This window comes from Phoxinus phoxinus, assembly GCF_949152265.1.
Source record: "Phoxinus phoxinus genome assembly, chromosome: 22".
NCBI lineage: Eukaryota > Metazoa > Chordata > Actinopteri > Cypriniformes > Leuciscidae > Phoxinus > Phoxinus phoxinus.
Window position 1 is genome coordinate 2,809,095 of NC_136897.1, and position 23,791 is coordinate 2,832,885.

Consider the following 23,791-nt stretch of genomic DNA (forward strand, 5'->3'; position numbering starts at 1 on the left):
AAAATCATTGTGAATATATCCTGACTGTTCAAACGCCCAGCACTATCAGGGACAGAACTGAATAAGATGAACTTGTCTCTGCAGAGATGGAAGATATGGAAATAAACACTCAATATTATAACTAGCTGCTCATATTGGTAATTTTCTGTGATGCTCTTAAATAAAAACACTTATGCCAAATTTTACAGAAATGTAATAAGTTAAATAAAACATATAATCCCACAATTTTAATACAGCATTAATGTAGAATTAAACTGACAAATATGCCCGTATCATAATTTCCAGGCTAGATGATGTCAATATCACATGACTCTTGTTAAAGGATTTTGTTCATGTCACCCGCCCTTATTGTTAAGCGTCAATGGGGATTTTTCTTCAAGAGAAGATTATTTGCAGCTTCTGGCATGACTGTCTTCAACACTGAAGAACTGTTTGCTGTCCACACCTACTCAGATATTATTGCTTATTTCATTTAGCCACAGAGTTGCCAGAACTCTCATGTGTACATGTACTCGCAGTGAGTTATTGCTCTGTGTTTTCCTCCATTTCTGGTGCATTGTCTCATATTTGGCATTGTCTTTATCATGCATAGGATAGGATATGTGGTTTAGTTGGCTAAAAGCTACTAACAAAAAGTTGCATGGGTAATACTTTACTTAAAGCTTTTATGTATGATGCATTATAAATGTATTCATAATGTACTTTGTAATGCATTGCATCTTTTCATAAATAATTGTAACCGAACTTAAAATGCATTATATTATTTGTAGATTCTTGTTACATCTGAAATTGGTTATTTGTTGTGTTTTAATGCATTATACTTTCTAAAGGTGTAACAATGAATAAAAAAGTATTATAATGTATTATATATGTGGTTATACTTATTCATGATATCATACAGTGCATTATAAGGTGCATTACAAAGCATAATTAATGCATTAAAAGTACTTTTATAATGTATTATATATAAAGGCTCAAAGTGAAAGATAAAGTAAAGTGAAAGTTTTGCTGTCATACTGTATTTGTCTAGCACAAATGCAACGAGGAACTCAATTTACCCTTCACTAAGTTTTGCCGTCATATTTATTGATAATTATTGATATTAATTGACAATTATTGATCAAATTGATAGGAACTCAATTTACCCTTCACTAAACTACATAAACACACATCTGAGACGTGTCACTATTATGCAGTAAGTGCCCAACTAACAACTTTTTTTCTGTATATTTTAACAATTTCTGTAAAATAATGTTTAAAACTATCCAAACACACATTCTATAGATGTGCATTAGAAATAAGCAAAATCTGGTCTGATAATATAAGCAACAATTATTAAGGTAGGATAAGTCAGTAATGTTTTAAGACAGGGTTCATTGTTAAATGTTTAAAGTTGAGTCAATTATGATGACAGAATCCAACTTGTGTTGTACATTTACACTAAAAACATCTAATAAATCTAAGAAACATCCTAATTTATATATAACTAAAACGAGGAGATTTTAAAGTGCCCCTGTTATGCTTTTTGGGATATTACCTTTCATATAGTGTGTAATAGAGCTGTTTGTGAGTGTAAAAGATCTGCAAAGTGTCTCACTTCCGGCTGAATCTACGTAGGTTTGTAACAGATTTGCATAAATCAACATAGCGTCAGTTCTGGCAGGACACGTTAGTCAAGCTCGCATCAGTGACTCTCAGCTGATCCTCTGCCTATAGGAATACGACACTATCACTGTATACATATATAAGCTCTTCAGTATTATCAGCAGCGATCGCGTTTCTCAGGAGCGATTACCCTCCTCCCTCCCCAGCTCCACCTCTCGCCAGTCAGGATTCTGATCACCCCTGAATCAGACTAAAATTCACTAATTATGTTGTACATTAAAATGAATTAATGATATCATTAAAATGCATTTTCAGAAGTGCTGGGTACAATGACGCATTCATTTTTTTTCTCTTTCGCGCAGTCATGTTTTGAAAGACGATGTCCTGTAGCTTACTAATGTAAGCTCTCCAAACTATGCTCTCCACAGAACATAAAATAAAAAATTTTATTTATTTTTCGTGTTCGCATTTATGAGGAAAAAACAATGTTACGGACGTGACAGTTCTCGGTTACAGACGCGACCGCTCTGCTTTAAAACTTTCACAGAGACCTCAAACAGAAAGCACAAAGCCTTTCTTTAAAGTGAATTACGTTTTGTATTAATTTTATCTTAATTTTAATCAATGTTTCATCAACCAATTGCCAGGATTTAATAAATAATAAGTAAAGCAGATAATATATATCACAACGACATGGAGGCGCCGGCACATGAACTGGAGCTCGTCTCATAAATGAACCGAAACTCAGCATAGCCTACTTGCCTCGCAGAGCTGAGAAATATATATATTATCTACAGAACGCTTGAAATCATACTTTTAAACAGAACAATTCAAAACGAAAGAAAACTATGTAATCCGTATGAAATGTGCAATGCCGCGTTCACCAGCCTACTGCGAAGATCGCGAGTCAGCATCGTCAACTTCATCTTTGCAGCCGACACAGAAAACATTTAAACAATTAAATGTCTCCTTGCTATATTTGACATATTCATAATCATTATTTTTGCCGGTTCTTTGTGACAGCTTTTAGGTGCTTTATTGGCAGCGCCACCCTTACATGTTACATGAACGGGTCACGCATCAGCACCGAAAACATGGAGATTTTTTGTTGGAAAAAAAATGAATTAAAAAAATCGTGATGCGAACCGAATCGTGGGTTTGGTGTATTGTTACAGCCCTACTAGCAACCCTAAAAATGTGGTGGGTACAAAATGACTCATGACAAAATCTGGTGGGTACACGTCCCCACCGGCCCCACCGAAATCGACGCCTATGTCTGCAATACATTCATGTTTGTTCTGTTCTGTTTCCCCTGAGGGGGGATTTTGCTGCTCTTATCTATGCTAGGCTTTATGGATGCGCAGAACCATCCTAACTGTATGCTAATTGTCAATCGTATTTGACGATAGTTCTGATATAATGCCAGTCTATGTTCTTCATTGGCTGCCGTGAACAACGTCTACTTTGACCCTCAAACGCTGTAGTTTATCTGAGACTGGAAGAGTTTGTGTTGTTCATGTGGAGAAGACGCTGTTTTCTGCTGACAAAGCAAATCCACTTTGATGAGATTGATACGGTAAAACCGACGCCATCGCTACTGTTCGTATCAAGAGCTGAGGTTCAGATATGATAACAGACTAGGCCGTCTGACCAATCAGAGCAGAGCAGCTCTCAGAGAGGCGGGGTTTAGAGAGACTGAATCCTTGAAGTGTTTCAGACACTGAGAATAGAGCTGACGCTGCAGTGGAGATTATGAGGAAATTAAAGTGTTTTTTGAGTTTGAATGCATGTAAACCTGTTGTAGGAGAGTCCAATACACAATTAGATCCTAGGGGCTTTTACTGAGTATTTAGGTGTTATATAAATAAGTTATGTGAATAAATTCCTGTAAACGAAAGTTGTTTTAGAGTGAGAACAAGTTACGAGACTTTGAATAAGACTCATATCCAGTAACTTTTTTTCTAATTAAAATGACACACAGCAGTTATGTGGACGTCTATGAATCGCAGGCCTTTTTGAATAGGACTTCTGCGTCCTGTTTCCTACATCAGTTCAAGTTCAGGAATGAGTCTGTGATTTAAAAGACATTCTCAGTTCATCTCTGAATGGCTCTCAACCCTGATTGATCACATGTGTGACATTCCCCTGCGCTCCTCGAGTCTCCAACACGCCATTAGTTCTCTTCACGTATTATTATCCGCTCCTTTATTGTTCTTTTTCTTTGCTCAGATCCAATTTTCTATATTCGTAATGTAATTACAGTCGCACACCGTCTGCAAACTACAGCCTATTACTCACAGTATTATTCACTGTTCACCTACTTTAGTGACTCGATGAGATAATCATTGCTCATCTTCAAGAATAATTCAGTGTTTCTTTTGTGATGAATGTCTTTGATTGTCTCAAATGAGGTTACCTTACTTCAGCTTAATTATATCTTTATTTCCAGCATTAGAAAAAGCATTTCTGTATTTGCATGTACTCGTTGCTTGAGTTATACTATACGAGCATTGCTTCTTTAACCTCAAAATACTGAAGGTGGCAGCCCAATATTATAAGACAAAAAAATAACATTATATTGTGCATGAAGAAAATTATTATTATTAGTATTATTAATATTTATAGAGGTTATTTTACATTTAAAACTACTGTAGTTTATCCTTGTTGTGAACAGGCATTTATAGTGTTATATTAACATTTGAACTGTGTCAAAATATTCTAATAATATAACAGAGAATCAAAGATAAACCAACGAGAGTGTTGAGAACTTCCACATTTTTAGTTGAAGGGTTATTTAACCTCATTAATGAGTCGGGCTCTCTAAAGATGTGTGTAAGTGAAGTGCGTCAGATAACCTCCTATCCACGGACGGCTGCTGTCGGTTATAATCTCTGATTTATGACGCCATGTAAATGCTCCTGTTCATTCCACTGCCATTAAAGACTCCTTAGTGTGTGGATCCAATACCGCAGTTAATATGTGCAGAGAATGTTAGCATCACTGAGGTAAAATTAGCCTGACGAAATTAAAAATGAACAGTAAATCCATTGATGGTGTTAAAGTCGCTCTGTAGTCAATAGTTATATCCCTTAAAACTAATCGTTGATCACCAAAATGACATATTTCAAAGTTTTTTCCTTGGGGAAAAAAAATTCTTCATGCTTTAAAATATCTTGAATGTAACTCGACACCCTTGCCTCATTTAGTATACGCGATACTATGAATATGCAAATGAGCCCCGCCTCCACTCACTCACTCAGAGATCCACTGGTTGACGATCACACGTTGATCTGATTGGTTACAAGGTAGTTTGTGACGTCAGAAACACCAGCGATTTCAAACCGTGTTTTTGAGACTGTTTTTGAGGAGAAAATACTCAGCAATGCTGTCGACTTATAAATTTACACATGGTGTGTCTTAAAGCAGATTAAAAACACCACATAGACACATAAACAAGATTAAAAGCTGGATTTTCACCACAAGGGGACTTTAAAAGAGCGTAGAATTTTTAAGATGTTCTTTGATCGTTTACTGTATGTCCTAATAGTAGCGGTAGGTCTTTAGTTTTGCGGTAGTGAATGGGAATATGTGTGCACTTTTTCCTCACAGTCAGAAAGCCACATAAAGACGACCTTCATGTCTTTGCAGCCCAGGAATGCTCTGAAATAACCACTGGTCAAACTTGTTTAAGAAAATATGTACAGTACACAAAATAAATAAACACGGTGTCCGTGGTCACCTTAACGAGAAACAGAATCACTGTTACCTCAGTGATTCTAACATTCGAGAGTCTGTTGAAAAATATGCAGATTCATTTTTACTTCCTACCACTAAATTTTTTTAAAGGGGACCTATTATGCAAAATTATGTTTGGACATAAATGTGTGTTGGCAGTGTGTACACAACCACCCTACAGTGATAAAAATCCACTCTCTCCTTTTTTTTTAATCCCCATAAATCATAAGCAGTGTCTCCAAACGACCTGTGTTCAGAATGCGGCTTTAGTGACGTCAATACAGCCACAGGCTCCGCCCACGAGTGTTGACAGGCCCCGCCCACGAGTGTTGACAGACACTGACACAGGTCACAGCGAGTTGTACACATCCGCCATTCCTGCACTGATGAGAATGTGTTGTGGCTAGATATATATTTATTCACATAGCTCTCTCTATTTACTCCTGAAATCTGAGCCAGCCGCTGAAGACGAGGTGCGTTCATTTTGTTTTTGAAGAAAACGCTCCCTCAAATCTACCGCAATTTATGTACTTACGCACTTCTTATACTGTTTACTCGGCTCTTACGGTGATTTTCTGGAGTAAAACTGACGCTTCATCTTTTGTGACATACAATAAACTTTATTAAACTCATCAGTATATTTTGTGTCATCATTCAGACTTGGCCCTACAGCAGGCTTGTATTAATAGTGGCTACAATCAATGACACATAGATTATATAACCGTAATTAAACTAAACTAAACCTGTTCCAACTCCATACAGCATATATTCCCTGACTCTAGGCATTATTGTCCGAGTCGAAATGAACACCGTTACTGTGAGTTTCTGTTTTGATATTATCATCTTTCCGTGAGTTGAGATTGTTCACTGAGCGCGAGCTGGTTAGGCTCCGCCCCCTGTGCCGTGAACCAGCAGCTCATTAGCATTTAAAGGAGACACACTGAAACCGTGCGTTTTTCTGAGCCCCAAAAAGTGACGATTTAAACATGCTGTAAAAAATGATCTGTGGGGTATTTTGAGCTAAAACTTCACACACACTCTGGGGACATTAGAGACTTATATTACATCTTGTGAAAAGGGGCATAATAGGTCCCCTTTAAAGTTAAAACTGGGTGCGGATCCAAATCGTTCTTTATTGGGCAATCCAGAATTGCAATCCATGTAACAGGCAATTGGTCAAAACACTGTGCAGATAATCCAGACGATAAACACCAGGGCAGAAAACACAGGTAAACAGGGAAATCCAGGACAATACACAAGTTTTTGAGCCGTTTCCGCTCTACATCCTAAACTCCTCCCGTCGATGCAATCCACTTCCGTTCTGGCGGGCTGGGTTTGTTTTGCTAGCTAGCTCCGTTGTGCCGACAAAGCACTGATATCGCAGTGACAAAGAGGATATAACAATTACAACATGAAGGGAACGACGTGTGCGGTAGTTGGTTGCAAACACTCGAGAAAGCACCTGAACGATAGAGAGTGCTACGACCACAAACCAGCGAAGAAGAGGCAATGTCCATGCGCTCCATTGTTTACATTATTCTCATACACGTGGAAAGAGCAATCTTTAAAAAAAATTAAAATATATTTTTTAAATATTATATATGAATATTTTCATAGTGATGTAATTGTGTGGGCTGCTTTTGTATTTTACCTTTTAATACCTGTTAGGATTAAACACGCAATCTTTCTTGATGAAGCCATTTGTTTAGTTTCCTCCAAACAATTAATTAATCCAGTGTTATTTATGTACAGTATGAGCGTACTATGAATGATGAACTGTGTTAAAATCATAAGGAACATAAGGCCTAACATTCATGATCGTAGTTCAGTGCAATAATTAAATTAAATGAAATTACATCAAACTTTATTTTCACTCAAACAGGACAGTTATGCTGGGCCACGTCGTCATGTTATCCTCCCAGTTCTGCACTGAATTCGGGTGGGGGAGAGTAACGCCATCTCCAGTAGTAGAACCGTGTTCCCAAGCTAGCATCGAAATCGCTGTGTTTACACCGGCAGACGCTGCGCAAACCACTTCCGGCGGAAATTAAGTGCATTTGTGTTTGTAGAGTTATGGTGCCACCCGGGATTTGGCGTGTAAACTTGTGTATAGGCAGAACATCAAAAATAAGACACGGGCAACCAGGATACAAGGGCACAGAATTGACCCTTCGCAGGGAGCTTGATTGACAGGTGATCTGACCAATCATACTTCGCCATCCGCCATTTTCTCCGACAAAGCAGTCAGGAGAGTTAGTAGATTAACATGGGAGGATTTGAACTTGAGAAGCGGAGTGTGCTGACGCCTTTCCGCGGTTAAAACAACATTCCTTCTGATGTTCATTCATGTTATCTATACTATTTTATCTTTATTTGATGCTATAAATGAGCTAGAAGGAAGAGATGATCGGTTCACGAGCGGCTTTAACTGATGCTCTACAGCGATCTGTCACACACATTAAAGAGCCACAAAACGGGATTTATTGTTTACATTTCTTTTAAAAAAGACCAAATTTGGTCCTCTCTGCTCCGCGATGTATTTTTCACTGCGTGAGAACATGGTGTGGCATGAGAGAGGCGTGGCTTGTCGGACATAGCAACAGTAACTAAAGGGGGCGGGTCTTTGCTGAGGTTTGATTGCAGTGTAACATTGAACATACAAGACTTCGCAAAGAATGACTGAAAACACAGGGCTTATGATGGCAGACTTTAACGAGATAGTGAAACACAGGTGGAAGTGATCAAACAATAATAAGTCCAGACAATGGGTTATGGGAATTAAAGTTTATGAGAGTCGGGAGGAGTGCCCCCTGGTGGAGATCATGGTGGTGACCTCCAGCTGGTGGATGTAATAAAAACATGTCAGAATGTTAGTTGTGCCATTTTTATCCAGCATATCATACATTTCATGCAAAATTTTCAACAGAGGGAGCCTTTGCAATTCGCAGGCCAATCGGCAAAAAAGACAAAACAACAAAAAACATTGTATGCAATGCGATTGCAATTATTTTGCTTTTAACAGTCTATTTATTAATGCATTCTATCTCTTTGACCAGAACAGCATTCAACCTTCATCCTTCAGTCCCTCAGCTAAAATGAAATTATACTAAAACCGCCTTTAGGTGGCGGCAAATCATTGTCTTTACGAGTTAGTCATTGAATCATTGTGTCAAACGATTCATTTAAAATGGTTGATTCATTCAGGGACAAGTGAAGTGAGTGAGTGTGTCATTCATTAGAACAATTTGTCCAAAAATGCAGATTTATTCAGTAACGATAATGAAACTGTTGCTCAGAGATATGGCTCTTCTTTTGGAACTATTTCTGTTGTCAAAATAGAGGAAAAACAGACAATATTGTGTCTAAAATGTAAGTCGCCTTATCTTATTGTTTATTGAATTGTTGCGAACGTGCGGATTGTTGGGAAAACAGCACTTTTGCTTGAGTGATATTGTTTATATTCGATTTATATCAATTCTTGTTTTTATGGAATATTGCAGTTTATTATAAATGATTTATCTGTGCACATCTTTTTTTTTTATTCATGTGCCTCGTAATCTTGAATCAAAGTAACTTCCTTTTCCTCTTACAGTCTCTTCTCTTCTCTTCTCTTCTCTTCTCTTCTCTTCTCTTCTCTTCTCTTCTCTTCTCTTCTCATGTGAAAAGCTCAGTTGCAGTTGACAGTCAGCTCTGCTTTTCTTGATGTTTGTGTACAGAGATGCGGTGCAGTTAGCCAACTTGAGGCTTTTAGAGAGCTTTTGAGAAGGAATGAATTCACACTTGATTCCAAATAGTCAACCAATGAAAAGCGGCCACATTTTTGCACCTTCTGCAGCCAAACCAGAACAAGATGTCCTTTGATGGCCTCTAGACTCATTGCATCACTGGCACTGGTGTGGGAACACTGACCTGGATGTGCCGAGGAACGCGGGTCTGACTCGAAACGCGTACAGTCAGAGAGAGCGGGAAAGAGCTCAACACACACAACCCCCTTTTCCAATGCCCTGATTCCTGGAAATATTTTTTCCCTTCGTTTTCTCCATTAGGCATTTCAAACATTTCTTCATTAACAAGTACTAAACCTTGAACCAAACCAACTCTGAGATGAATCATTATTTTACAATGTATTACACACATACACGACTGGGTGCTTGACATCTTTCATGACGGTCTGCAAAACAGTTTTTGTAACTGAGTCAGTCTGGGTTTTGTAGAAATCGTAACTCAGGAATGTATTCTTAAGTCAAGGGTACACACGATACTGAAGCTCGCAGCTCGCTCAGACTTCGGTCATGTTGTACACTTCAACTAAACTGATTGCAGACTGAGAGCATTCCCTGACTGAACTTATGAGAGCCGATTCTTGACACGTCAACAAATAACGGCTCATTTTTGCATGGATTTGTATGGAGAAAAGAAAAAAAAGTTCATTTGAAGTCAGACTTCTAAATATCTTTTGTGTTCAGCAGAAGAAAGAAATTCATACAGGTTTGGAACAACTTTTTCATATTTTGGTGAAATATCCCTTTAAGCAGCTATAGAATAAGAAAATTCAAATCATACAGCACAAAAGCTCGAGACATTACCAGAAAACTATTGGTATTGCATCTGTATCAGCATACTTAGGTTTTTTATTTGTAATTTTTTGTGTGAAGAGAATCTTTAGCTATTGTATACAGTTTATACGCAAAGTTCTTATGTGCCTCCCACATTTTCTGCACATGACTAATTGACTTATTTAAATGAATTGCAATGTACTTATGCTCTTTTTTTTGTGAAGAGAATCTTTAGCTATTGGCTATTTTACAGTTTAGTTTTTATGTTTTTATTTTGCTACACAGGACTAAAATGATTGCAATGTACATTGTTTGTTTTGAATTTTGAGAATCTCACCATTTTATGATCTTTTAACATACCAACATTTTAGCACAAATGTTTTTTTTGGGCCTCCGAGATGACTAATTGTTGATTAAACATGAATGTATTCATTATTATATTAATTTCCTGGAATAAACACTTTTATTGAATCATAATAAATAGTAGTGTTATTATTGTTATTATTAATATTATTATTATTTAGTAGTATTTTTATTATTAGTAGTATCTAAAATGAATAACCTGTAACATGGGGTTGTTTGACCCAGCACTGATTAAAAAACAACCCAGCAAATGGGTTAATGTATAAAACCCAACCTGCTGGGTCAAAATAACCCAGCATGTGTTCTGTCCAATATTTACCCAGCGCTGGGTTGCCAAATAACCCAAATTGGGTTGTTTTTAACCCAGCATTTTTTAGAGTGCAGATATCAGTATGATCAGAGTCCACCGGAGCCAAGCTGGTTGAGAACCCAAATGCAACTTTACATCAAAACATAAACTAGGGCACAGCAAGGGATGAAACTCAGAACAAGAACTTGGACAAACATTCAATACTAGACAAAGTCACCGGGCAGACATGAGGGCTTAATACACAAGACTAACGACTACACACCTGTGAACAATTAAACAATGAACCAATGACAACAGACAAGGCAGGATCACATGACTAGAACACGAGATCACATGACAGACCAGAACCAGGAACAAGAAACAAAACCCAACCGTGACAATCGGGCATTGACTTTTATTATATAAGTTGTTTTGTTTGTTTGTTTTGAACTCTATTGGACCAGAATATAAAGAGTAAAGCCAGCTGGAGTCAGACTTCGGCCTTGTAGAGGAAATGGCCAGTCTGGCGGGCAGAACGGCTTGGCTGCGATCATTTTGTTTTGACATAGACATAAGCAACTAGCGGTAAACTGACAAAACTTGGCGTCCTCGTACACTGTCAAACACTGTCCAGACCACAGACATTCATACGGGCTGTCTGATCTCAGGGGATTTTGGACACACACATATCCTACTATCCTTAGAGGTGGACAGTAACAAAGTAACAAAGTACATTTACTTGAGTACTGTACGCAAGTACACTTTTTGAGTATCTGTACTTTACTTTGAGTATTATTTTTTCTGGAAACTTTTACTTTAACTTCACTACATTTGAAAGACAAATATCGTACTTTTTACTCCACTACATTTCTGTCAAGGGCCTTGAGTAGAGAGTAGTAACGTCAGGGATGATTTTGGTTGCATTTTGGTTGTAAATGAAAGTCTGGTTGACGTCAGAACTCGACTGATGTTGGTTTCTGACGTCAACCGATTTTCAACCACAATACAACATCTGTCCAACGTTGGAGATTAACGTCAATCTGACATTGGATTCTGACATCAACATGATTTTCATTTTCAACGTTGGGTTTGGTCTTCTAAATGCGATGTTTGTCATTGTTTTGGAGCACACTAGCTTATAGATAACAGGAAGACTAAAAGACAAAAAACTGGGAAAAGCCATTTGTGTGTCCGAAACCATTGTGGACGTTATTGAGTACACGTATTCAATCCCACTGGAACTGTGTTATAGAAATAAATGTGCTAGATTCAGAGGCATAAGGTACTGTAAATTGGCTATTACATGCAACAATGCAACAATAATAAAGCAATGCATTGACATTTACTTTTATACTTAAGTACTTGAGTAAAAAAATGAGTACTTCTGTACTTTTACTTAAGTAAAAATCGGTCTTTACAACTTTTGCTTGGAACAGAGTAATATTTGACCAGTAGTATCTGTACTTTTACTCAAGTAAGGAAGTTATGTACTTTGTCCGCCTCCACATATATGCTTTCCCCCCATGACAAGTAATAATTCCCCGGTGCTATAATAGCTGAATGCTTTGTTAACATTATTTGTTTTGCCTCTTCTTTTTTGCAGCTCCAAAAACCTGCAGCCCCAAGCAGTTTGTTTGCAGAGATCAGGTGACGTGCATCTCTAAAGGCTGGCGGTGCGACGGGGAGAAGGATTGCCCGGACGGATCGGACGAAGCCACAGATGTCTGTATGTATCACTGTTTCTCTGACACCAGCTGATCTATGGTTTATTCGCATCTTAAACCTCGAGTACATTGATAGTCCTGCCGGGTAACTGTTGCAGTGTGTACAGCTGATCACTGCAGCATCTTTCTGTCTTATCCTTCAGTATCCTCGGCTTGAGTCCCAGCTGGAGGACTTTCTCTTCCTTCATTCTTCATTTGAAGCTTTTTTCCCCCATAGAAATACAGTGATTTGAGATGGAGATCTGAATGAAGAGTCCCACCGCAGACTGTGCGCAGCTGCTACGTGTTTCTGATAGGACGTATCGCTGTTTGCTTTCTCTGAGTGGTCATTCAGTTTCCCAGATGACTTTGACCTGAAGCACATGTTCTTTCGCTCTGCTTGTTTAGTCTGATCAGTTCCAATGACATTGACTTCTTGTGGCCTTGCTTATATCTGTTTATGGGGAGTTTTTATGAGGACACAGCGAGTATCTGTTTTCTGTTTTCTATTTTCTACATTCGGTGCAATGCAACAAACCTAGATCACCATTATAATCAACAAAGCTGACATGCCATCAGTTGACGAACAACCTCTTTTTATTATCTATGTTCCCTCATCAAGTTTGTTTGCCCCAATCTGACAGAAATATAAGGGAATTTTCCAACATACAGAAGAAACTCGAAAAATAGATGATTATGGCTTACAGCTTATGAAAACTTTTCACAATATTCTAACTTTGAATCTGGGGGTTTCATAAGCTGTAAGCCATAATCATCAAAATTATAACAAATAAAGGCTTGAAATATCTCACTTTGCATGTAAGGAGTCTATATAATATATTAGTTTCACCTTTTAAGTTGAATTACTAAAATAAAATAACTTTTGCACGATATTCTAATTTTTCAAGTTTCACCAGTTTATATAATATGTTTGAATTGTCTAATATTTAGTCGTTTTATATTAAACGTAGGCTATAAATGAAATAGTTAGCAAGAGCCCGATTATAAACACTATTAGGCTGTAAAAACGGCTAGTGAGGAGATGAGTTTACCTGTTGATGATGAACATTTACACGCTTATTCGCAACCGCCTTTTTCAAGACAACTATGTATTCAATGTCATGAAAATATCTTTAACTTGTGTTTATCACAACCTGGAGGTCTTTCAATCCCACTCCTACAATACTCCTGCCAAAAATATGTAATATTTTATCCAGCTCACTCCCATAACTTGCACGATTTGTCCCGTTCCCATCTGCAAAAGCCCGTAGGAAGATGTCTACACAGATTTTTCAGTCCCGGTCCGGTTATATTATGTCTTGTTCCGGTGTCTATTAGCAAGGTTATTTTCGTAAACGAAAACTGAAATAATTCGTAAACTGACTAAAACTATTGGTCAAAAAACATTTTTGTGAACTAAAATAAAATAGAGATTTCAACATAAATGAAAAACTAAAACTAAACTAAACTAACAAAGAGTTAATAAATGAATATATTATATATATAATTATTATAATAAAATATAATCGTTTTCATAATCAATAAGCTCTCATCCTGCACCAGAAAATTAAGTTTTTCCATTCCACTGCGCTACTTTTTCAATGTAAACGCGCACTGGACGGACATGTATGACGTTGCGTCTCGACACATGACACTACGTTCTAAAACGAGGCACTCAAGTTAAAATAAGTTACAATTTTAAGATGCGTCTTTCAAAGCTAAACCGCTTTCTGCGTGACGCAGAAATGGCCAAATAAGTATTTGTTTGTCAATCCTGCCAAACCTTATGCAAATACAGCTGGACCTTAATTCCAGGTTAGATAACCATCTCATCTGAAACTTAATAATAAACAAGAAAACTACCACACATATTAGACAGGAGACCACACTGAGCAGAAAACACACAAAACACAGCATGTCTAGCCCACAAACACACACTCCTTTTCCAGTAGCTAGAAGTCTGTTCTGAATAGGACACATGAATATGAGTATATGATATTAAAAGATATAATAGACAAATAGATGGACAATAGACATCATAAATGGATCAATACAAGAATAATATGTTTTAAAGGATTAATCATAGAAATAACAATAAAAGAATAACCATAATAATCATACGCATATTTTTTAAATTTTTCATATACACCCCATTTAACAAGATTTCATCTTCAATATGAATGAGTTTTAATGAGTCTTCAGAACGATGGAACCCGAAGTGCTAAAATACAACTTGTTTCCGGGTTTTGGCCGGCAGGCAAACAACTATTGGAAAAAATGTAACCTATAGCACTGCACGTGATTTACATGAATTTAAATGCAAGAAAGTGAAGATCAATTTAACAACCGCTTCAAATCTCAGGTTGGGGTGAAAGTTTTCGACTCGCGGTGTGTGTGAAGTACGCGAGTGTGTGAAGTATCTCACCCTTTCTGACAGGGCCGCCTTATAGAAACGCGCTAAGCAAACAGTGTGGCGGCGGTTTATCATGAGGCGAGCGGGGGAAGGGGAGCGATGTAATTAGAATTAACTTGCTACTTGAAATCTGGCCCTGGAAAACAATGCCACAGTTCATGAAGCAGCATTAGGACTTAAGGAATGTTTGCACTCCTTCGTCACAACCAATTACATGCTTTGAAATAATTTATCTTTCTCTAAAGAGCTGGCGTGGCTTTCAGAAGTGTTGGGTAAGAGGAGGAGAACTGCCTTCAGTCTGGAAGTCATTAAAACCCCGTCCAGAGGAATGAGGAAAACTGCTGTTTTTTCATGATCTGCTTTCCTCGGCTCAAACTTCTCTCTCTTTCTCCACACACACACATAGACAACTGACACCCTAGTCTTCAGCGTTCTCTGTTTGAGCCGCGCTACAGGCTATTGAAGCTCCTTTACGCTCTTTGCATTAAAATTAGACAGTCTTTTCTTAATACTCTGAGAGCCGATGTGACGTCAAACTCCACGCTTTAATAACGAATCCCTGCTTTAATAAATGTTCCACTGCTCTCAAAAGACTTCTGTCATCATTTCCTCAAACCGTGGGACTTTCGTTCTTCCGTGGAACACAAAAGATGTTTTGAAGAATCTCAGAGCCGTACTTTTCCATACAGTGAATGCATTTGAGGATCAGTTTCTGTCAAGCTATAAGGACAAAAATACAGCATAAAAGTACATGCAACTTGAGCACTAAGTCTTTAGAAGCCACACGAGGAGCCGAGTTTTACTGGAAATATTCGCCATATCAAATCCGATTCACAAACGCATGAATTCAAACTTCAGATGTGAGACACAATGCCACTCCTTAAAAAAAATGTTTTCCCCAAAAGGGACTTTTCGCAACAATGCCAAACATTTTGGATCCCCAAAAGAACCTTTCAGTAAATATTTTAACAATTCGAAAGACATTTTTACACCATTAAGAGCCTTTTGTGCATTGGAAAGGTTTAATAAATGTTAAAGGTTCTTCATGGAACAAAAGATGCCAATAAAGCACCATTATTTTCCAGTGTTGGTGTCGGTAACGTCACACCAGAGGCAACGTGTCTTCATGCACAACATTTGGTGCATTTTATACTTGTATAGTTGTTGTTATAGTTTGTTCCATGCTTTGAACATGTTATTTTGTGTCCCGTTGAAGACAGAAAGTCTTGTTTAGATGAACATGAAAGTGAGATGTTGATATCTCACTTATATGGAGAGGGATGTGTGTGTAAACGTGCTCTGTTTGTGGATTCCTCAGTGCAGATGTGTCAGATCAGTGAAGATCTGCCCCATGAAAGAGGTTTATTTATTTTACGTGGCTGGATTTCACTGTGTCTTTTGTGAAAGATGCCATGGCTCTGTCGCTGTGCCCGCTGCAGCTGCTGGGCTTTCCTCTCGGACAACACTACACAATAAACAGCCTTGTGCCACCGGTCCTGGGCTTCAGGGAGACGAGAACAGGAACATGCCTTTCAGAAGAAAATAATTATCCTTCTTTTATCGTCAGGTGTCAAAAGTCTGTTTATTAAAACATAACATTCAATATGTTTGTATGGTCTTGCTTGTATCTACTGGAGAAGTCTCTTTAGTGGTATTATCTGTTGGATAGATCAGACCTCCTCTTGTTGAGGTAATCTCACTCAAAAGTGTGTCAGAGGTCTATGTCCCCAATTTCATAATAATCAGAACGATATACAGTACACTGTAAAAAAATTTTTTATTTGTTATCACAACTTTTTATCTTTTGTCAAATCAACTTCCATAACTAATGAAGCTAACATACTATTTTGAGTTTCTGTTTATTAAACCATTCTTCTTCATTGTATTAACTCAAACATTTTATTACAACAAACTCAAAATTTTAAGGGAACAAGGTAACTTGCTTTTTTAAGTTAGAGCAACATTTTTTTTTACAGTGTAGGGTTCTGCCATATATTGAATATTTATTCAAAATATTACATATTGATAGTTCATTTTGATGGTAACTAAATCATGAATATCATGATGATTTCAACGAAGGTACCTAAAGACTAATTTCTCACCCAGGTTTACATTTTGTCATTTACTGACAAAATATACAGTAAAATATAACATTTAACTCTAGCCATAATCACTTGAATGTACATCATATTTTTATAACTTCCAAATTCGTCAATATGAACTTCGGTTATTTGGCTAAATGGAACATCAGTATTTTGTGGGCAAACTAAATGGTTCCATATAATAAACTGAAATTATATAAATGATGTAAAATCAAGAATTATAAGAAAACATTGACCCTTTCAGAAGCAATACTCTGCACTGTAACCACAACTAAACCTCTCTCTTTATCCCAGATCTGCAGTCTATAGCACGTCACGTGTGTGTACGAGTCATGCGTCACGTTGAGAGGGTTGAAGGTCTGAGCTCGGATCTCACAGCAGAGATTTGACCTGCTGTGTTTAGATGAGAAGAGTCTGCTGTTTAACATCTGACAGCTGGAAAAATGAACCCAGCATAAAATATCCACTGTTTATCTTTAGAGGTTCAATTCTATAAAATGCCTAATAATTTACACACCTACTTGGTTAGCTGACTCATTCAAGAGTTTAATATCTGTGCTATTTAAATGCAGAATGAATGATTCTCTCCCTCTAGCACACACAGCTTCAGCCGTAGTTTTTGTAAGAGGTGGCAACCCTGTTTCAGATCTGTAATGCCTAACTAAACAGGTGGATTATTTTTTACAGATCTGTGTTATTGTTATTTCTTCACCTCTAGGTTTAAATTTTGCAACACCTGATCATTTGTTCTAAGATGCAGGGCTCACGGCATGAGGAAGGGAAATTTTGCAATGATCTTTTTTTTTTTTAAACCATACAGTAATTTTTTTAATTCAAAAAGAGTATTTATTGAAACCAAACTACAAATATGAGTTGTTTTCTACTTCCTCCATATTGTGATATCACTCTGGAACCTATTAACACATAACCGCCTCCACAGCAACACATCATGGCTACTTTCACATTGTTGTGATTTCATATGGCAATTTCCGATCTCAGTACTGACTTTAAAACCATTGGTCACAAGATTCTGCTTGACTGCAGAACAGTGCTGGCCTATCTCGTCCAATCCTATACTGGTTTAAATCCTGTTTAAGTAGCTCGGGATAAGTACTGTATGTTGAACTATACACACACCTCCACAAGCCATGTGGTATCTTGAGGTGTCCCCCAAGGCTCAATCCTGGGTCCTTTTTAATTACATACAGTATGTTTAATTCAATTAGCTGATCTATCAGATCTCCTCAAATCAATTATTACCCTACTGGATGGCACAGAAAACATACATTTGTGGTTGTACTGGAACATAACCTGATTAATATAGAGTATTCTCAGAGAAACGTCTTATTGGACCTTATTTACCGTCCTTGTCTCTGAAACCCAATAATCACATTAAGAATTTGGGAATCGTATTTGACAGCAACTTCAGGTTTAAGGAACTCTATTAGCAATGTTTATAAAACAGCATATTATCATCTCTGAAGTATGCAAAATTCTCTCCCCGACTGAAAGCGAGAAACTCATTCACACATTTTATACGAGACTTAACTGCGGCAGAAGTGTTTTGGCTGCTTATCAAAGAGTTCAACGCAGCTGCAAGAATGCTGACTCGTGCTCGACTGAGGTATCACATTAAATCCCTTCAGTGGCTACGTGTCACACAGAATTGATTTCAAGATCCCTTTATGGTGTCATCCTAATGCACAATAGCAATATAATTTCCCTAGTGAAAAATAAAAATACTAAAATGTATTTGAAAAACATTTATTTTATGCTAAGTATACTTCAAAATACATTTATATGTATATACTTCATATGAATATCCTGCAATAGTATGCTAAATTGGTATACTTAAAGTCTGTTAAATTGGAACGACTAATTTTGTACTTAATGCATTTTAGTTATTCGGAAATAGTGCTGAGGTCCAACTAAAGATATACTTATAGTATATTTGACTGTGCTAAAGTGGAACTATTGCAAGTATACTTTAGGTACACTTTAAATATCTTGCTTTTAAATACTGATACAATACAGCGATCATAGTATCCTTAATAATAGTGATATTAAAAAACATTTTAGGCTTAATATTAAGCAATGTGCAATAAATAAGTACTCCAAATGAATATTTATATCAGTAAGTGTCTAGCGATATGTCAGTAAATATGTTAATGGATTTGTAGTATACCTAGTATGAAATAAATGAGTTTTAAAGACATTTTCGTATAGGTTTTTTTCACTAGGGTTCCTAATACAGTATGTGGTGAATCAGCCTTTATTCACGGTAACACTGAATTACCACCTTAAAAGTGTCAGTAAATACTTCACACACTATACAAATTGAATGGTCTATATATTTTCTCTTTATTTAGATGATCAGATGAGCATTTTTTATTATTATTGATTTTCAAATTTAAGAATCATATTTAAGTATGTGTCTGGGAAAAGGGTGACATAATAAAATCGACACAAAAGGCAAAGTAGAATAAATTTAGTTTTGTTTTAATGTACGTCAACCCCTGCCGCAGACAAAAGAAAGTTTGTTATATCGTCCTGGATGTATTGACGCAGCAAACTTTGAAAACGTTATGCCTTCATATTTTACTGATGCGCCATCAAACTTCACTCTGAAATGACTGATATTATCATCTGGGTGAAGAGACTGTTGCTTCTGTTATACCTGGTTTTCAAATGTTGCCTTTTTATAAATAAAGAAAAAAGGAAAAAAATACTTTCATCTAGACAGTTTTTCTGAACTGTTATCATGAAGTTGTTACCATTGAAGAAAGAGCATGCTATCGGTTAAAATCGAACAATGCTTAACATGAGTCTAATATGTAATAATGGTATTTTAGAATAGATAAAGTTGTCTGAGCTGAAGCATTCTGGGTTTTAATGGCTTTGAGTGTCACATGTTCTCAAGAGAGATGATCTTCAACAGGGGTTATCGTTCTGCTGGAGACTCCTTCACTGAACGAGCTTCAGATTTATCCAGAGTTTCAGAAGTACGCCGGTTCACACTCTCGGATTACTCTTAAACACTCAGCAGTGGTGTGTGTGTGTGTGTGTGTGTGTGTGTGTGTGTGTGTGTGTGTGTGTGTGTGTGTGTGTGTGTGGATGGTGTGCGTGAGGTTGTGAGGGATCGAGAGGTCACATCCGGTCCTCATTCATGATGTGAAATGGGTTCTTGCTATGGATCATTAATCTCATCTGGAAACCGCGGACATTTAAGGAGGGATTGAAAATAAACAATTGTTAGAGAAACACATGTTAGTAATAGTTCGTGCGGTAAGGTCTTTTGTTTGAATAATAGTTTGGCATCCCTAGAACACCAGCAACGCAAGAAAGCCTCGGCTGTGCAACATAATTGTGTTGTGTCTGTTCTAAAGGATGCACAAACGCAACTGTGTTTTATGTCATTGCTTATGGAACTAAACCAAATGTGACCTTTGACCACAAAACCAGTCACATGGGTCATTTAAAAAAAATTGAGATGTATACACCATATAAAAGCTGAATAAATAAGCTTTCCATTGATGGATGGTTTAATAAAACATGACAATATTTGGTCGAGATACAACTATTGAAAATCTGGAATCTGAGGGAGCAAAAAAATCTAAACATTGAGAAAATCTCCTTTAAAGTTGTGCATTTATGTTCACGATTGTGCTGCATTCACTCACAAAAATACTTGTTTTATATATTTATGGTAGGATATTTACAAAATATCTTCATGGAACATGATCTTTACTTAATATCCTAATGATTTTTGGCGTAAAAGAAACATTTATAATTTTGACCCGTACAATGTGACTCGTGACTGGGTTTGTGTCCAGGGTCACATATGTCATGTGCTCTTCGGACATCAGTTACAAATGCTTCATGCATGTATAGAAAATTGTATTTGGCAAAATAACTGTTGATGATTCGTCTTGTGAGTGGAAACTTTCTAATGTTGTGTTTTGTCTGCTTTGTATAGTTAATGAACAATTAAGGAGAGCAGTAAGACATGCATTGATCTACTTCAGCATGAATGCACCAGTGACCTGGAATGGGCCATTACTGCACTATTATATGCATGAGCTATGAGAGATGTCGGACAATTGGAGTTGAAGATTGCACTGATATGATTCGTGGAGGCCAATATATCATATAAGCAAAAATACTTACATTTCTAAACAACACATCATAACTAACGGCCATATTTAAAGTTGTGGTTTTGAGTATAAACACATAATGCATAACATCCATTTGTGACAACCTGTGTCTGGCTTGTTGAGAAGAAGTGTTGTCGTCTCTGACACGCCATATTGACCTGAGCAATATCTATATGCTACATATTGTACTCTAACTGTGTGTTTTACACTGGAAGAGTGAATATTTTTCCAGATCTGTGTCTGCTATCCTCGATAAACATCACAGTAACACACACACTGTGGCTGCCGAACCAGCTTTGAGTCCTAAAATACCGCTGTTATCAGAACAAATGTTTATTGATACCGTATGACGTAAGAGCAATGACGCATAACACTATAGTTTATATGAAGTTGATTGATGATAAGCTAATTATTGGCACTGGCATAATTCTATGTACCGTACAAGTATTACATTGAAATACTCTTGGCTCTGTAATTTTTATCATATGTTTCTTGATCCATTATTTGGACTGCCAGATGTTTAGACACTGTTTCGCAGAAATACAAAATATATATGTTTTAATATAATAATTAGGGCTGTCAAAAGAATAATCGTGATTAATCGCATCCAAAATAAAAGTTTGTGTTTACATAATATATGTGTGTGTACTGTGTAGAATTATTTATATATAAAAACACACACAATCATGTATATATTTAAGAAAAATTGGTTATATTTATATATAAAATATTTATATATAATATAAATTATATAAATATATATACAGTATATAAATGCAATTATTCCTTAAATATATACATGAATGTGTGTGTATTTATACATAATAATTCTACACAGTACACACACATATATTATGTAAACACAAACTTTTATTTTGGATGCGATTAATCACAATTAATCTTTTAAACAGCCCTAATAATAATCCATATGTACACATATGAAATATACATATATTAAATATATCCACATATATTAAATATGCCCATATATAAAACCTATTAGAAAATGGAACAATTGACATAAAACCAGCCCATATATTTTATGTATGTATAATAGTGTTTTTTTATATACATGTCACATATATAATTATCAGTTTTCAAATAGAATTTGTGTAGTATTTGTTTTGTTTTTATGAGCTGGTCAAGAAAAGGTAAAATAATAATAAATAATACATTTTATTTATAAAAGATTCGAAAATGAGATAGAAATTGAAGTCAAATGTGGATATGTAGACTTGATCTGTAGACTTGAAATAAATATTTAAATAGTAAATAGTTCGGCATATATAAATTAAACATATCGGTGACATATATGGTCAAAACATACAGTATTATATAAATAATAATCATATACATCATATTAATATATGTCAATATACTCATTTAATATGGCAAATTTATATATGTTAAAAATCAACATAGAGATATGTATATATGTGATAGCAATATATTGTCTTATTTAGCATATATGACGGCGTCACTAGCGATATAGGGACATATATGTCATATATTACATTTCCGTATGAGAAAAACAGAGTAATTGCTGCTTTTTCACTTTAAATATAAAGTATTAGACCGTACACATTGTTTATAAGCAGGGAGTTTCTGAACACAGCCGGTGTGTGTGTCTGTGGTTTGCAGACGACAGTCAGAGATTTATTATATGGCTGACCGGTGCTGGGTTCGGGTCAACCACAGACTGCAGAATAGAAACAAGTCTAAATCTGATCAGAAGTCGTACAGCGAAACTGCAGAAACATTTTTACAGTCAAACTATTTTTCAAATGTACATTATTTAAAGCTGATGCCTTTAGATTTGATCATATAAAGAAGAGATTATCACGGAACCATTGCAATGAAATTGGTTCTTGATTTTATGCTGATTAAAAACAAAAACATGGCATAAACCTTTTATTTTTTATATGTATATAATGGGCTTTGTTTTTGAAAATGAAAGCGTTAGTGTTGTTTTCAGCCCTGATTTCTTTTCGTTTTCACTTTTTTTTTTTATAGAACTGTTCATGTTTTATTGATATAATTATCAGCATATGCAGCTATATGTGATACAGACATAATTGCTTGCATTGTATGGTAATGCTCTATTATGGTCTGTTAATGGTTAGTAAACAAAACTACTCATGAAGCATCAAAACATAAAACATGTAAAAACTGCATAAAAATACCAAACCCTTGTTTTGGCCTGAAGTGACTGACATTGAAATGATATAACATTATAATATAAATGCATTTTTTTTTTTTCATAGAGTAATAAAACACTTGATGACCTGATATTTAAGGCAAATCTCCTGTTATTAGACAGTTATTTAACACAATTCATCCGTTCAGTTAAAACCCGCCTTCACTGAATAGTGGACCCTTGCTCTGAATAGTTTTACCTGGATTGAATTTTCCTCATGAAACTTCAAGCATCTGTTATCTATAAATCAGAGAAATAAAGTCGACTAGTCAGCATGTGAAAAGTCTTTATATTTCCAAATGTGACGTGTGGCTCATGTGTGCGAGTGGCATGTGGTGTTGTCACCGGGTCTCGGGTCACGTTCCCCATGTGATGCTCTTATTCCAGAGTTTTCCATGTGGCGTTCCCCTTCCACGAGCGTTTCCACCTCCAGATCTGGAACGCCACATGTGATCACAATATTACAATAGGCTTATGGTCTCAGCGCACGCCTGTGCAAGTGTCCACAATCCTGCACACTTACGGGACAGAAACAATGCCGAAGCCTTTTGATTTCTAATGCTGTAGTTTCTTCAAAATATTTTGTACATTTTGTAATTGTTACTTTTTTTGTGAATTGTTACCATTTCCACTTGCTGTCTGAATGTTTTTGCTTAAAGGGTTAGTTCACCCAA

At 36.4% G+C, this 23,791-nt stretch overlaps 1 protein-coding gene across 4 annotated transcripts in view; it reads left to right on the forward strand.

Moving 5' to 3' along the window:
* lrp1aa (low density lipoprotein receptor-related protein 1Aa) overlaps nucleotides 1-23,791 on the forward strand; it is a 187,818-nt gene that overhangs the window by 12,666 nt on the left and 151,361 nt on the right. For all 4 annotated transcript variants that reach the window (XM_079597544.1, XM_079597546.1, XM_079597545.1 and 1 more), the window contains exon 2: nucleotides 12,152-12,274. In XM_079597544.1, coding sequence (XP_079453670.1) covers nucleotides 12,152-12,274 — 123 coding nt within the window. The remainder of the gene's footprint in view (nucleotides 1-12,151; nucleotides 12,275-23,791) is intronic.